The sequence below is a fragment of the Cinclus cinclus genome, chromosome 35, assembly GCF_963662255.1.
Source record: "Cinclus cinclus chromosome 35, bCinCin1.1, whole genome shotgun sequence".
NCBI classification, from domain to species: Eukaryota; Metazoa; Chordata; class Aves; order Passeriformes; family Cinclidae; genus Cinclus; species Cinclus cinclus.
The window spans coordinates 502202-517361 of NC_085080.1; the positions used below are offsets into that span (position 1 = coordinate 502202).

The following is a 15160-nucleotide window of genomic DNA, read 5'->3' on the forward strand; positions in this document are numbered from 1 at the left end:
CCCACGCTCACCATGCTCCCTGAAAGAAACCACACGGAAGATGCTCCCTCCCAGATGGAGACCCTGCCCTGCAGCAGAGCCAGAATGCAGCCCCACTCCCTGGGGCCATGAGCCCCTTGGTCTCAGCTGGGGAAGGACAGTAAATGACTCCGTGACATTCAGCTGCAGAGCAGCACGAGGTGCAGCTCATGCAGAGACACACGCACAGCACCCTGCTGTGGCACACAGGAACAGAACAGACGTACTCAGCTGCATCAGGCACCACTCCCCTCTCCCCTCCCCACTCCCCTCTCCCCTCCCCACAGCTTCGAGGCTGTGCTGATGTCAGAATGTTCATCCCAGGATCCCACAGCAGAGGGAGGTTCAGTGTCCTCTTCCCAAGCAGAGGCAGGTTCTCCGTCCTCTTCCCAAAGAGCTGCAGGTTCTCCGTCCTCTTTCCAAAATGCTGCAGGTTGGCCATCATCCCACGCTGTGGGAGCTTTTCTATCCTCATCCCATTCCAGGGGACATCCACCATCCTCGTCGCACGCCGGGAGATGTCCGCTGTCCTTGTCCCACACTGCGGGAGCCTCACCGTTGTATTCCCAAACCACGGGGTGTTCGCCCTCATCCCCCAGAACAGCAGGAAGCTCACTGCTGTCTTCTTCCTCTCTGGAAGCAGAGGGAGCCAGAGGAGGTGCTGGTGCAGCTTTTCCGCCCTGTGGACAGGCAGTAGTGTGAGGGACAGGAAGTTCTATCTCAGTTATCACCTTATTTATCCTCAGCTACTCATCCAGCTGCGCTATGCAGAAACAAAGTTCAGAGTTGTCCAAACTAACAATGGGCTAAAGTTGACATTGCCACTTATTGTTGGGAATTTGATATTTCACCGTGGCTAAGGCCAGTCTTCTACCTGCAAAACCAGGCCTGCAGCTCTTCTAAAACTCTTCAGCAGAAAAGGAGAAAACTGCCAGGGATCCCTTTGCTGTTGCTGCTGCAAAGACCCTGACAGGAGCTTTCCTTCAGCCTCCCAGCATGGCACTCAGCTGCCACACACAGAGCTCACAACTTGCTGCACAATTCTGAACACCAAAGGTTTCTTCCCACTCACCGAAGGAGGAGCTGCTTGGGATCCACGCATGAGGTGCCCTGCAGTGGGAGAGGGAACATGAACCAGATGCTGGTAGGAAAAAAAACTGCCTGTGGTGGGAAGTGCCACAGAGCAAGGCAACCCCAAGAGAGCATTTTGCTTTCACAGCATCCCTCCAGGAGCCACAGTCCCTTCACAGAGCAAGCAAAAGAGCAGCACAAAATACTGGGCTGTGTCGGTTCTTGGCTGGACCAGCAAATGGAGGGAGTTCTAGGCTCCACTGCCACAGACGCCCTGCTTGAGGGAACAGAACCCGTGCGGGCCTCATTGCAAACGCCTCGCTGGCTGTAGACACCCCCTTCTTCAGCTGCAGCTGCTGCCAGGAGCTCTGCCAATCTAATGGTGTCTTCATGGCAATTTGGTTACAAAGTCACCTGGGGTCCAGAGGAAGAACAGAAAGCACACAGCAAGCCCAACGCCACAGATGCTGCAGCCAGGGAAAAAGTCAACTTACTTGCCAAGTGGGTTAAAAAATATCCTGAATAAGCCACAGAGTACAGAGTGCAAACTGCAGCAACCACTGGCTGGATCATTGTGGCTGTGCTGCACACGTCTGCAGACTGTAGCCCTGCAAGCACAGAAGGACACACGTCAGGGGCTGGGCTGAGAATGCCTCGGGCAGGAGGATCCTCCGGCAATCAGCAGGCACCCAGCGCTGCTCCGGGCACTGAGGCCTCTGTCCCACAGCAATGGGAACACCACTGGGATGTGGCAACGTTCCTGTGACATCACAGCAGCAGCTCACGCAAAAACCACTTGGAAGGTTCTCCTATGTCACAAAGGAGCACAAAGAATCCTCCCAGGGCACAGCCTACTGCCCAAAGGATCCAAGAGGAACTCTGCAAATGCAGCAAACAAGGACACCCATAATCCAGTGTGAACGCTGAGGAGGAGCAAGGACGGGACAAAACCAAAGGAAACATGACCTTTAGTCACTGATGCTTCTGACTAAAACCAGCAAGGCTTGTTCCATCTGGGATCTTTGTTCTAGTTCTAAAAACAAGCAAGGTTCTCCACTCTAAATATACAGAATGCAGAAACTGGGGAGGAGGTGGGATTAGGAAGGAGGAGGAGCAGGAGAAGGGAGATAGGAAAAGGAGGAGCAGTAAGGGGAGGAGCAGGAGGAGACAGAGAAGGAGAAGCAGGAGGTTCCAGTGCTCCCTGTGGCCGCAGCCCCCGGGACCATCAGCCCCACCGCATCCTGCAGGTCAGCAGGGAGGGAAAGCTCATCCCAATCCTATCGGGGGGTCCCTGGGACGGTTTTTTTTTTAATTGGGGTGTGTTTGGAGCTCGCATATTGCGGAATTGAACCCCAAATATCATCTGGTATCCCTGGGAGGTTTTTTCCTGTGTGTGTGTGTTTGGATCTTGCAGGACGCCAAAGATGAGCCTCTTGGGGGGATATTTGGGGGTCCACGTGGCCATTGTCCAGTATTGGCAGGGGGTCCAGTATTGGTCCTGGGAACCCCTGCGACCTCTAGAGTAGGGAGAACAGAGAGGGGTGATCCCGGAGCTGGGGGGTCCCTGGCAGCCTGGAATGGGGGGGAGGGACCTCTGGGATCGCAGGGATCTCAAAGTGAGGCATCAGTGAAGAAGGGACCCCATGGACCCCCCAAAAGCCCTTGGATCATCCCTAAGCAGGACCCTGGAGAAGGGGGAACCCCTGGAGCCATTGGACTCCCATCATCCAAAGGAAGGGAAACCTCTGGGACCCCAAAGTGGAGAAATCAGAGATAGGGAACACCTTGGAGGGTTTTTTTGGGTTGAATCTTGATATTTTGGAGAATTTAATGGATGCAAGACACCTCCTACATTCTAGAGATGGATTTGGGCAGGAGGGGCCCCCAGCCCGAGGAGCCCCCAACTTGTTTTTCCCCTCAAACCAGGATTTGTCATTCCCAAGCCACGGCTGGATGGAGGAAGAAGAAAAGCCCCACAAGTGCTTGGAATGTGAGAAGAGCTTCTGCTACAGCTCCCACCTGAGGGAACACCAGAACATCCACACTGGGGAATGGCTCTGTGGGTATGGGAAATGTGGGAAGAGTTTCAGTTGAAGCTCCAACCTCACCAAGGACCACAAGATCCACACTGGGGAATGGCCTGGAATGTGGGAAGACCTTGAGGTCTTCCTCACTGGGCTCTGGCCGCCGTCTCACCGAGCTCCGGCGCCGCCGCTCCCGGGCCCGCACACACGCTCCGGCAATGGCGCCTTAGCTCCGCCAGGGGCGCTCTGGGGGCGGCACCGGGGCCGGCCTTCTCCCCGCTCTGCCCAATCAGCGCGGCAGAACGAGGAGTGACGGCAGAATCGGCCAATCGCAGCGAGGGGCGGGCTCTGCGCACGGCCCAGCCCCGGCCCGAGCTCTCAGGGCCCCCCGGGCTGTGTGAGGGGAAAAGCCGGAGATGAGGAACAGCCCTGGAACGGGCCCGGGCCTGGGCCCGAGTCGGGATTTGTCTGAAAACACCAACAAAGTTCTCCGGAGCTCCCGGCACGCCTTTCCCAGCCCTGCGTGTTGGGAGGCTCCAGCTCAGCGGGAAGCCCTGGAGCCTCACATCTGCTACCGCAATTCAGAAGCGTCGGTGCATGGCTTTGATTTTTCCCCCAGAAATGAGAAAACTGCCCCAAGTCCCTTCAGCTGAGTGGACGAGGGGACAGATTTCAAGCAGAAAACTCACCAAATCGTTTTTCCGCATTGGTTGGAAAGAACCACCCAAGGCGACGCGAACCGGGCTCTCCTCCAGCTGCTGTCCCAGCTGAAGCCCTCGCTGGCTGCTCCGGGCTGGATGCGCACACTGGGAGCACCGGGAAGGCTGATGGAGCGGCTCCAGGGCTCCCCCAGCCGGGACGGAACGTGGCAGGGGGAACCACCGGGCAGCCGGTGCCGAGGGAACACGAGCGACACCGGGGGCGCCTTCGCAAGCACTTAACGCGAAAGGTAAAATACCGTGGAACACAAAAGCAACAGGGCAACACGAGGATGTGTCCCGTTGTTGTGGGGTGACGCTGGTGCGATGCCAGCGTTTTAAAGGAGAAACAAGAAGTCCCAAGATATTCAGCAAAATTTAAGTTGCTTTATTTGATGCAGACGGAGCAAGCAGTGCTGGGGAACGTGAGGGGTCACCGCCCACTCCACGCTCCACCGAACCTTGGTTTGCAGCCTCTTCTTACAGTATGGCCTCTCGTTGTAATCAGTAATTTTTGGGTTTTTCCTGTCATAACTTTGCCAGGTAAGCAGTGGTGGTTGAATAAATCTCTGTAAATTCTTTGGTCTCACAGATAACCATCTGGTCTTGGTAAATAAAAACAGGCAAAAATCAGAAAGTCTGGTCTTTTGTAGATGGGCAGCATTGATAAAACAATTGGAAATTGAGAAAGAGGGGCAGGGTCTGGGAGGGACTATGGGGACAGTGGGATGCACGGAGGAGACACTGGGAGGGACTGGGATGGACTGGGAGAGCCACAGGAGACACTGGGGGAGCGGCAGGAAGCCCTGGGGATGGGCACAAGGACTGCTGAGGGCTCTGGGGTGATTCCCAGGGAGGTTTTGAGGGGCTCCAGGGTCATTCCCAGGGAAGGGCCTGTCAGGACATGCTCTGCTGCACGCTCACCTCTCTGCTCCATGAGGAACGGGCCGGACAATTCGTAGTGCTGGCACCGAGTGCTCCCCAGAGCCCACATGTACTCCAGCCATTCCAGGTTGCTGATCAAGCACTTCACATTCATCTCCCCATAGGGGGTGTCCACCCTTCTCCCTCTTTTCTTCCTTCTTTCTCATCGTCCCCCTCCATTATCGTCAGCTGCTCCCCAGTTCGCTCTTGGTGTCCCATTCCCTCTTTTTGCCCTTTCGTCCCCTTTTTCCCACAAGCCCCCCATTCCCAGCCCCCTACCGCTCAGTTTTAGAGACCCACTCTCCCCTTCTGCCCACTTCCCCACCCGGTAGACTCCTCCCTCATCCTCAATCCCCTCCCACGCTTCCTCTGGAGGTCCCGCTCCTCCCACCACCCAGGTTAGAGGTCTCATCACCCCCTTTTTCCCCTGTTTACCCATCGTGTCCCACCTCCCCCGCTCACCCGACAGCTCCGCAGGCGGGGCTGGCTCCCAGCACCACCAGCACGGCCCCAGCTGCCGCCACACGCCCCAGGGCCCGCGCCGGGCAGGTGCCGCCAGCCCCAAAGCAGCCGCGCTGCACTGGGAGCACCAGACCGGAGCAGGCTCGGGCCATGAGCGCCGCGCGCTCTGATTGGCTGAGAGCACTTTGGGCACCTGTTCTTCTGAGGCTGCCCCTGGCAACTGATGAGTCATCAACTATTCGCACTCTGATTGGCTGCAGTGCGCTCCAGCTGCTTTCTGATTGCAGTCCGGGGGGGGGGGGGGGGGGGAGGAGGGGAGGTTCTTTCCGGAGGGGGAACCTTGGCATGCTGGGCAGGTGGGAGCTCAGGTGCGCCCAGAAATGTGTCCCCAGGTAAGCGAGATCTCAGGGGTGCCCATGGCGAGGGCTAGCCCGATGCCAGGCTCCCACCAAAGCCACTCTGTCCCTGCCCCCAGCAGCCGCCAGGACAGAAAATGGAACCAAAGGTTCCTGGCTGGGGATAAGGACCAGAAGAGATCCCTCAGCAAACTCCGGCACAGGCACAACAGACCCAGCCTGGGCGCAGTGAGTGAATTTATTACCAACCAACTCACAGCACCACAAGGAGAAGGGAAAGAAATCTCTCCAACACCTTCCCCCGACCCAACAGGGATCACGAGGACCACGGATCACCAGGGCTCTGCCCAACGGGGGTCGCTGGGGATCATCCAGCACCGATCCTCCCATGGGGGATGGAGCTGCAGCAGAGCACAAAGCTCGCCCCGCACTCGGGGAAGTCGCAGGGCTTCCCTTGGTGGTGCCTCTGCTGGTGTCAGTAAAAGTGAGAGCTCCAGGTCCCTTCGTGTCTCTATCACTCCATCGGGCCTCTCCTTGGAGTAGATGTGCTGATGAGGGGCGAGCTCAGAATTCCACCTGAAGGTCTTCCCACGTTCCAGGCCATTCCCCAGTGTGGATCTTGTGGTCCTTGGTGAGGTTGGAGCTTCAACTGAAACTCTTCCCACATTTCCCATACCCACAGAGCCATTCCCCAGTGTGGATGTTCTGGTGTTCCCTCAGGTGGGAGCTGTAGCAGAAGCTCTTCTCACATTCCAAGCACTTGTGGGGCTTTTCTTCTTCCTCCATCCAGCCGTGGCTTGGGAATGACAAATCCTGGTTTGAGGGGAAAAACAAGTTGGGGGCTCCTCGGGCTGGGGGCCCCTCCTGCCCAAATCCATCTCTAGAATGTAGGAGGTGTCTTGCATCCATTAAATTCTCCAAAATATCAAGATTCAACCCAAAAAAACCCTCCAAGGTGTTCCCTATCTCTGATTTCTCCACTTTGGGGTCCCAGAGGTTTCCCTTCCTTTGGATGATGGGAGTCCAATGGCTCCAGGGGTTCCCCCTTCTCCAGGGTCCTGCTTAGGGATGATCCAAGGGCTTTTGGGGGGTCCATGGGGTCCCTTCTTCACTGATGCCTCACTTTGAGATCCCTGCGATCCCAGAGGTCCCTCCCCCCCATTCCAGGCTGCCAGGGACCCCCCAGCTCCGGGATCACCCCTCTCTGTTCTCCCTACTCTAGAGGTCGCAGGGGTTCCCAGGACCAATACTGGACCCCCTGCCAATACTGGACAATGGCCACGTGGACCCCCAAATATCCCCCCAAGAGGCTCATCTTTGGCGTCCTGCAAGATCCAAACACACACACACAGGAAAAAACCTCCCAGGGATACCAGATGATATTTGGGGTTCAATTCCGCAATATGCGAGCTCCAAACACACCCCAATTAAAAAAAAAAACCGTCCCAGGGACCCGCCGATAGGATTGGGATGAGCTTTCCCTCCCTGCTGACCTGCAGGATGCGGTGGGGCTGATGGTCCCGGGGGCTGCGGCCACAGGGAGCACTGGAACCTCCTGTTTCTCCTTCTCTGTCTCCTCCTGCTCCTCCCCTTACTGCTCCTCCTTTTCCTATCTCCCTTCTCCTGCTCCTCCTCCTTCCTAATCCCACCTCCTCCCCAGTTTCTGCATTCTGTATATTTAGAGTGGAGAACCTTGCTTGTTTTTAGAACTAGAACAAAGATCCCAGATGGAACAAGCCTTGCTGGTTTTAGTCAGAAGCATCAGTGACTAAAGGTCATGTTTCCTTTGGTTTTGTCCCGTCCTTGCTCCTCCTCAGCGTTCACACTGGATTATGGGTGTCCTTGTTTGCTGCATTTGCAGAGTTCCTCTTGGATCCTTTGGGCAGTAGGCTGTGCCCTGGGAGGATTCTTTGTGCTCCTTTGTGACATAGGAGAACCTTCCAAGTGGTTTTTGCGTGAGCTGCTGCTGTGATGTCACAGGAACGTTGCCACATCCCAGTGGTGTTCCCATTGCTGTGGGACAGAGGCCTCAGTGCCCGGAGCAGCGCTGGGTGCCTGCTGATTGCCGGAGGATCCTCCTGCCCGAGGCATTCTCAGCCCAGCCCCTGACGTGTGTCCTTCTGTGCTTGCAGGGCTACAGTCTGCAGACGTGTGCAGCACAGCCACAATGATCCAGCCAGTGGTTGCTGCAGTTTGCACTCTGTACTCTGTGGCTTATTCAGGATATTTTTTAACCCACTTGGCAAGTAAGTTGACCTTTTCCCTGGCTGCAGCATCTGTGGCGTTGGGCTTGCTGTGTGCTTTCTGTTCTTCCTCTGGACCCCAGGTGACTTTGTAACCAAATTGCCATGAAGACACCATTAGATTGGCAGAGCTCCTGGCAGCAGCTGCAGCTGAAGAAGGGGGTGTCTACAGCCAGCGAGGCGTTTGCAATGAGGCCCGCACGGGTTCTGTTCCCTCAAGCAGGGCGTCTGTGGCAGTGGAGCCTAGAACTCCCTCCATTTGCTGGTCCAGCCAAGAACCGACACAGCCCAGTATTTTGTGCTGCTCTTTTGCTTGCTCTGTGAAGGGACTGTGGCTCCTGGAGGGATGCTGTGAAAGCAAAATGCTCTCTTGGGGTTGCCTTGCTCTGTGGCACTTCCCACCACAGGCAGTTTTTTTTCCTACCAGCATCTGGTTCATGTTCCCTCTCCCACTGCAGGGCACCTCATGCGTGGATCCCAAGCAGCTCCTCCTTCGGTGAGTGGGAAGAAACCTTTGGTGTTCAGAATTGTGCAGCAAGTTGTGAGCTCTGTGTGTGGCAGCTGAGTGCCATGCTGGGAGGCTGAAGGAAAGCTCCTGTCAGGGTCTTTGCAGCAGCAACAGCAAAGGGATCCCTGGCAGTTTTCTCCTTTTCTGCTGAAGAGTTTTAGAAGAGCTGCAGGCCTGGTTTTGCAGGTAGAAGACTGGCCTTAGCCACGGTGAAATATCAAATTCCCAACAATAAGTGGCAATGTCAACTTTAGCCCATTGTTAGTTTGGACAACTCTGAACTTTGTTTCTGCATAGCGCAGCTGGATGAGTAGCTGAGGATAAATAAGGTGATAACTGAGATAGAACTTCCTGTCCCTCACACTACTGCCTGTCCACAGGGCAGAAAAGCTGCATCAGCGCCTCCTCTGGCTCCCTCTGCTTCCAGAGAGGAAGAAGACAGCAGTGAGCTTCCTGCTGTTCTGGGGGATGAGGGCAAACACCCCGTGGTTTGGGAATACAACGGTGAGGCTCCCGCAGTGTGGGACAAGGACAGCGGACATCTCCCGGCGTGCGACGAGGATGGTGGATGTCCCCTGGAATGGGATGAGGATAGAAAAGCTCCCACAGCGTGGGATGATGGCCAACCTGCAGCATTTTGGGAAGAGGATGGAGAACCTGCAGCTCTTTGGGAAGAGGACGGAGAACCTGCCTCTGCTTGGGAAGAGGACACCGAACCTCCCTCTGCTGTGGGATCCTGGGATGAACATTCTGACAGCAGCACAGCCTCGCAGCCAGAGGGGAGAGGGGAGTGGTGCCTGATGCAGCTGAGTACGTCTGTTCTGTTCCTGTGTGCCAGAGCAGGGTGCTGTGCGTGTGTCTCTGCATGAGCTGCACCTCGTGCTGCTCTGCAGCTGAATGTCACGGAGTCATTTACTGTCCTTCCCCAGCTGAGACCAAGGGGCTCATGGCCCCAGGGAGTGGGGCTGCATTCTGGCTCTGCTGCAGGGCAGGGTCTCCATCTGGGAGGGAGCATCTTCCGTGTGGTTTCTTTCAGGGAACATGGTGAGCGTGGGGGAGCCTGCTGAGAAATACCTGGAACTGGGGCAGATTGGCCAAGGGTAAGTGCATGGCAGTTACTTATGCACAAGCAGGGCCAGGTATTTGGCTGGTGCAGGATCAAGTGAGAAGTCAGGAGAGACCTTCAAACACTGGGGTATGATCCTGCTGTCTCTCAGTCCTAATCCAAATTGGTAACTGTGGTCAGAAGGCACTGTCAAAGGCCTCTGAGGCTGGCAGTGTCCTGCCTGCAGCAAGGAGCAGGACCTGGAAAATCGTCAGTGTCTGGAATTTGATTGCCTTAAAGAGCAACTCACGTGGTGACCTGGTCACCAGTCAGACTCTTAGAAAGCAGTTCTCAAGAAAAACTAGGAAGTGCTTTTCCCAGCACAGGTAGTAAACCCCATACATTCAGTAACAGACACAGAGCTGCTGCACTCGAGAGGAAAATGCATCACCTGCCTGATGGCAGGGCCCCTGTGGATCCTGCAAGTCTTAGGCAGGAAATGCAAAAGAATGTAATGCATTATTTTCCAGGTTTTTAGACACCCACCCCCCACCTCAGGTTTTGAACTAAAAGAATTCAGTGTAGACACTTGGGATTTGCTCCATCCCTTTTCCTTCATGTTGGCCTCAGTTTTCTCTTGCACAGCTTGCATGGCAGCTGCTGCTCTGGTGTTTGAAGGGTCGATGCACCCAGGTGTTTTGTGAATGCTGCAGGCAGCAGAGATCTCCTGTGTGGGCTGGCTTTCACTCCCAGGGCCTAAAGCACTGCTTCTTTCTTCTCTGCTGTTTTGTCTCCAGGGCTTTCGGAACTGTTTATAAAGGACTCGACAGGGCCACTGGAGGAGAGGTCAGTGCCAACATGTCCAGCACGTCTGGCAGCTCTCAAGGGCTCTCCCCTCTGCTCGGAGCTATGGCTGGAGCTTTGGGGGCCCAGCAGAGCTTTCCTGCTCAGGCTGCTCCTCTGAAGGCAGAGCAGTGTCAGCCTTCAGAACACAGCTGGGGCAGACTTGGTCCTTCTGAAGTGCCCAAAGGAATGCAAGGAGGGCAGTGGTGTCTGTCAGAGCAGGACACGCTGGCTTGGTCTTCAAGTCTAAAACCGTGAATGCGTCAACTGGTGGAGACTGAGGCCCAATTTCTCTGCATCCCAGCCTTGGACAGGAATGCTATTTAGCAGTTTTTCCATCCTGCTTTTCATCTTCAAAGGATACCTCATGGCCTAATTAGGGAGAGATCCTGCTTGGGCTCAGTTTGGGGTTCTAGTCCTACTTCTGCTGCTCACAGAGAGAGAGGGAGAGGGAGAGGAAATGAGAAGATGAATGCCCAGAGCAAAGCTCTCTCCTAAACCCTGCAGTTGTGTTTGGGTCTGGTGTCAGTGACAGCCTGTGACAGGATTCATGTGAGCAATGGATGTGCGTGTTTGCTTTCTTGTGCAACCCCAAACAGAGCAGTGGCATTTGAAATCATGACCAAATCCCATAGAATTGCTAAAGGGTTCTGGGCTGTTTTGCTCTGTTTCTCAGGACCAGAATGACCTCCTGCTTGCAAAATGTGTTTAATAATAATAATGATGTTGATGATCGTCATCATCATCTTCAGAGTGGTGGTAAACTAAGGCCATTTGAGAAGACTGTAGGTGCAGAAAATGTTGTTAGAGCTTTGAGGCTGACAGCTGAGGGACCATTTCTGCAGAGCTTACAAGGCCAAATGTCTCTGGCCACGTGTCCTGTAAGCAGCCCACAGTGAGCAGAGAAATGGGCTGTGGGAACGGCACTTGCTGAGCTCTGGTGTCCCATCCCGAGGCAGTTTGGCACAGCCTGGCTCCGCTGCTCCAGAAATATTTGCTCCATGTTTGCTGTGGTCTCCTGCCGCAGACCCCTCCAGTTAAAGGTCTGCAATGTTGCTTCAGGTGGCCATAAAGAAAATGAGTCTCGGAGAGCAGAACAGGGAACGAGCTGTGAATGAGATCCTGGTCCTGCAAGGCAAGAAGAACCCCAACATTGTCAACTCTTTGGACAGGTGAGTGCTTCAGGTCTTATGCCATGCAAGGACCCTGCGTTCATCTTTCATCTGTAGTCTGTAGCCTGTTCTGAAAAAGCCTGACCCAGCCATATCTTCCCAAAACAATAGCCTGGCAGTTCACTCCCTCCATGCTTTTGTTTGTTTTTTTCTTCAAGGTGACCCCCTTTGCTGTGTCTTATGACAAGTGCTGATAAACCATGGCAGAAATTATTTCCCTTGGCTTCTTCTTTCCAACTCGTTTCCATTGCTGCAGATGCCAGGAAGCCCAGGTTTCCAGAAGTGCCTCATTTGCCCATTTTTCAATGGCCTTGCCAGTTTGTGAAGGCACTTTGTGCAAGGTTTTCCAAACAGTTGATAACTTTTGTCCCAAGTGCTGTACAGCCTCCTTGCCTGGATAACTCTGGAAGTTGTGTTGCCTTGTTCTGGAGGGAATGGTGGAACTGATGAGTTCAGACACTGAACCAGCTGGGGGCAAGTCTTGTGGTTCCACATTGATCTGGGCTGTTGCTAAACTGCATTTTTCACTTGCTTGCCATCTAAGGGATCTCCTTTCTCACAGGTGTCTCCTTCTCCTTCAGACTGTGTAGATTCCAAGGCCTGTGCAGGCTGGCAGGAATGTCTCTCTATCTGATTCTACTCTCATTGACAAGTGACCTGGAAAAACAACTCCACTTGAGGCTTTTCCATGGGGGAGTTGAGCAGTGCACATTCACCTCCATGCCGCTGTTTTCCTCTCCCAGCTTCCTTGTTAATGAAGATCTCTGGCTGGTGATGGAACACATGGATGGAGGAACTTTGCAGGACATTGTCACACAGACACGCATGGCTGAAGGAGAGATGGCAGCTGTCAGTCGGGAGGTGAGGGATCCTGCTTGTGCTTCCCGTGGATTGGACACCATGGTCCTTCCAAACAGGGTGTGAGAACAGGAGTGGCTCCATGCTCAGGGCTTTGTTTCCGTGTTGCTTTTATGAACTGGAGAAGAAAGAGCCTCTGAAGTGAACGACCTGCCAGTCTCACTACACTTCTACTCTGTTCTTGTCCCCTTTCCTGCTGTTGTGGTACTCTCTCTGTCTTTTATTTTAGTTGATTTGCTGTTCTCAGCTTTGCCTTGAACCATTTGCCTGGAGCTTGTCTGCACTGTCTCCTGGCCTGTCGCAGCAAAGTTGCTGCCGGGAGAATTCCAAACTGCCCTTTCTTGTGTGATGTATTCTGGCCATTGATTTTTACCCTTGTGTTTCTTGTTCTCTCTCAGTGTCTGCAGGGCCTGGATTTCCTCCATTCCAACCGGGTGATCCACAGAGATCTGAAGAGCTCCAACATCCTTCTGGGAATGGACGGCTCTGTCAAACTGGGTGGGTGCTCCTGGCCAGGCACGGTGCTCCCAGGGTGTGAGTCTGAGGCTGTTTCCCAGTGACAACCAGAGCCCCACAAGTGCTGCTGGTGGCACTGCCTGGCTGCTGCTGCCAGCTGAGAGCAACTGCCCCGCACAGAGAGCTCAGGAGAGGAGCAGGGTGTCAGGAGTGGCTTTGCTCTAGGTGTGGCCCTTCCAGAGGGACGGGAGTTGGAATCTAAACTTCAAGGGAAGCAGTAAAAGCCACTGCATGAAAGCTGAGGGTTTCTTTAAGGGTCCAGTTCCATCATTCCTTGGCCACAGCCCTGAGGACTTTTCCAGCTGACTTCAGTACTGCATTCTCAGACTGAGAGTGGGGAATCTTTGTGCTTGGTTTCCTCATTCCAGATGTCTTTGACAGCGTTTGTTTCTGTCCTCAGCTGATTTTGGCCTCTGCGCTCAGCTCGGCCCTGAGCAGGACCAGTGCAGCTCCATGGTGGGCACTGCTCACTGGATGGCCCCAGAAGTTGTGACCAGTTCTCCTTATGGCCCCAAGGTGGACATCTGGTCTTTTGGTATTGTGACCATCGAGATGGTGGAAGGAGAACCTCCTTACTTCAAGCAAACAGGGGCTATGGTAAGAGGCAAATTCTCCAGTGTTTGCAGAGGCGTGTGAGCACAGGCTGGCCCTGCACTGGGAGGAGCAGCTGGAGGTTTCTGCACATTGGGAAGGGAACTCCCAGAGGACTCGAGCCTGAGCACAGATGAACATTCGGCAGTCTCCAGCAACAATTTGCTTTGGGTTTTAAGTTGTTGCAGCTCTTCCGTCTGTGAGGATGACCTGAAAACGCAAAGCCAGTGTATCAGCTCTAATGTTATCTTGCAAAAAACCCCCAAACCAACGCCAAAATCCACCCCCAAACCCTACAAGTTTTCTGAAGGACTTTCTAAAAGAGCCAGATCAACTCCGCCCTGATTTTTCTCACTGGGAAACTTGTCTAAAACATGAAGAGCATTGCTTACCACACCCCTAGTCCAAGATATTTCCTTCCTGGTCCGAGCTGCTTTCTCTGTCATCAAGCCGGAGCTTTCAGCAACCCAAACCTCCTGTTCCTTGCCTGGCAGTTTCCGGGATGGGGCATCAGGAATGCATTTACTTCAGGGTCAGTGGCACTGCAGACATGTGTTTGATGTAAGAATCCTTTGATATAACACATGCCGGCCACACTGGCTCTTGGAAATGGCCCGTAAAGCTGGTATTTGGAGAAGCAAAAATGTGCTATTTCTGATGCAGGTTCCTACTAATAACGTCAGCCAACGAAAGTGGCTCTCAGGGCAAGATCATTTGGATGTTGCAACGGCTGCGGCTGCACCAGGGTTTGGGGGTTTTGGCTGGCATAGAAAAATGAGCCGTGAGCAGTGCCTCTGCCAGGGAGGAAACTGCCCCCGGAGCTGGGGCTGAGGAGCCAGGGTCGATGTGAGCACTCGTGGGTGTGAAGGAAGCCGGCAGAGCCCTGGGTTTGCTTTTCCTGCAGGCTCGCGCTCTGATCCGGCAGAACGGGACCCCGCAGCTGCAGGAGCCCAGGCGCCTGTCGGCTCTGCTGCGGGACTTCCTCGAGTGCAGCCTGGAGCCGGACGAGGAGCGGCGCTTCTCTGCCCAGGAGCTGCTGCAGGTGAATGCGAAGCGGCTGCAGGGGAAACAGCAGCGCAAGGGAGGGAGGCAGGGAGGGAGGGAGGCAGGGAGGGAGGGAGGGAGGGGTTTTCTTGGGGGGCCCCCCCTCCGCCAATCTCCAGTCTCGCTGCTTTTCACGAGCAAAGCAAGCAGAACCCTCGCCTGCTCTGGGCTGGCAGGGTCCTTTCGAGGTCATCTGCGCCTGCTAACCCACAGAGCAGGGACATCTTCAAGTGGCTCAGGTGGCTCAGAGCCCTGTCTGACCTGAGTTTGGATGCTTCCAGGGAGGAGGCACCTCCCACATATCCGGGCACCCTCTGTCAGTGTTTCCCCAGTCTCCTGATAAAAGAATTCTTCCTTCGACCCAATCTGAGCCTGCTTCCCTCTCTTGAGTTTCAAACCATTCCCCTTCGTCCAGGAACTTGACTCTAGAAAGTAATGGTTCATTTCTTTCTTTTTTATCCTTTGGACAGCACCCATTTTTATCATCAGCCAAGCCTCTCTCCAGCCTGACCCCTCTGATCACTGCAGCAAAGCAACGGCGGGTGCAGCAGAGGAGATGAAACATCTGAGAACAGCTTTTTGTGACAGTAGTTAGGTCTAGTTAGGTAGAGTAGTTAGGACTGCTAGTTAGTTAGGGTCGTTAGGAGAGCCTGTTTGTTATGGCAGGTTTTGGAATAAAAAGTCTCTTAAAACCTCAACACCCTTGTGCTCCTTCCTTCTCCCCCTGTGACTCAGCTGCCCCGAGCAATGCGAGGAAACAGGGTCAGGGACTTGTAGATAAGAGATG

General features: G+C 54.4%; 1 protein-coding gene across 1 annotated transcript; it reads left to right on the forward strand.

The window, feature by feature from the left end:
• The first annotated feature begins 5631 nt into the window (after nt 1-5631).
• LOC134055786 (serine/threonine-protein kinase PAK 3-like) lies at nt 5632-14949 on the forward strand. The gene is made up of 11 exons (XM_062512246.1): nt 5632-5781; nt 6287-6387; nt 8690-9153; nt 9341-9404; nt 10147-10195; nt 11255-11364; nt 12108-12225; nt 12621-12720; nt 13139-13335; nt 14234-14371; nt 14844-14949. The coding sequence occupies exons 1-11, from the start codon at nt 5632-5634 to the stop codon at nt 14931-14933; spliced, it is 1581 nt and encodes a 526-aa protein (XP_062368230.1). The 3' UTR covers nt 14934-14949.
• Nucleotides 14950-15160: the final 211 nt, after the last annotated feature.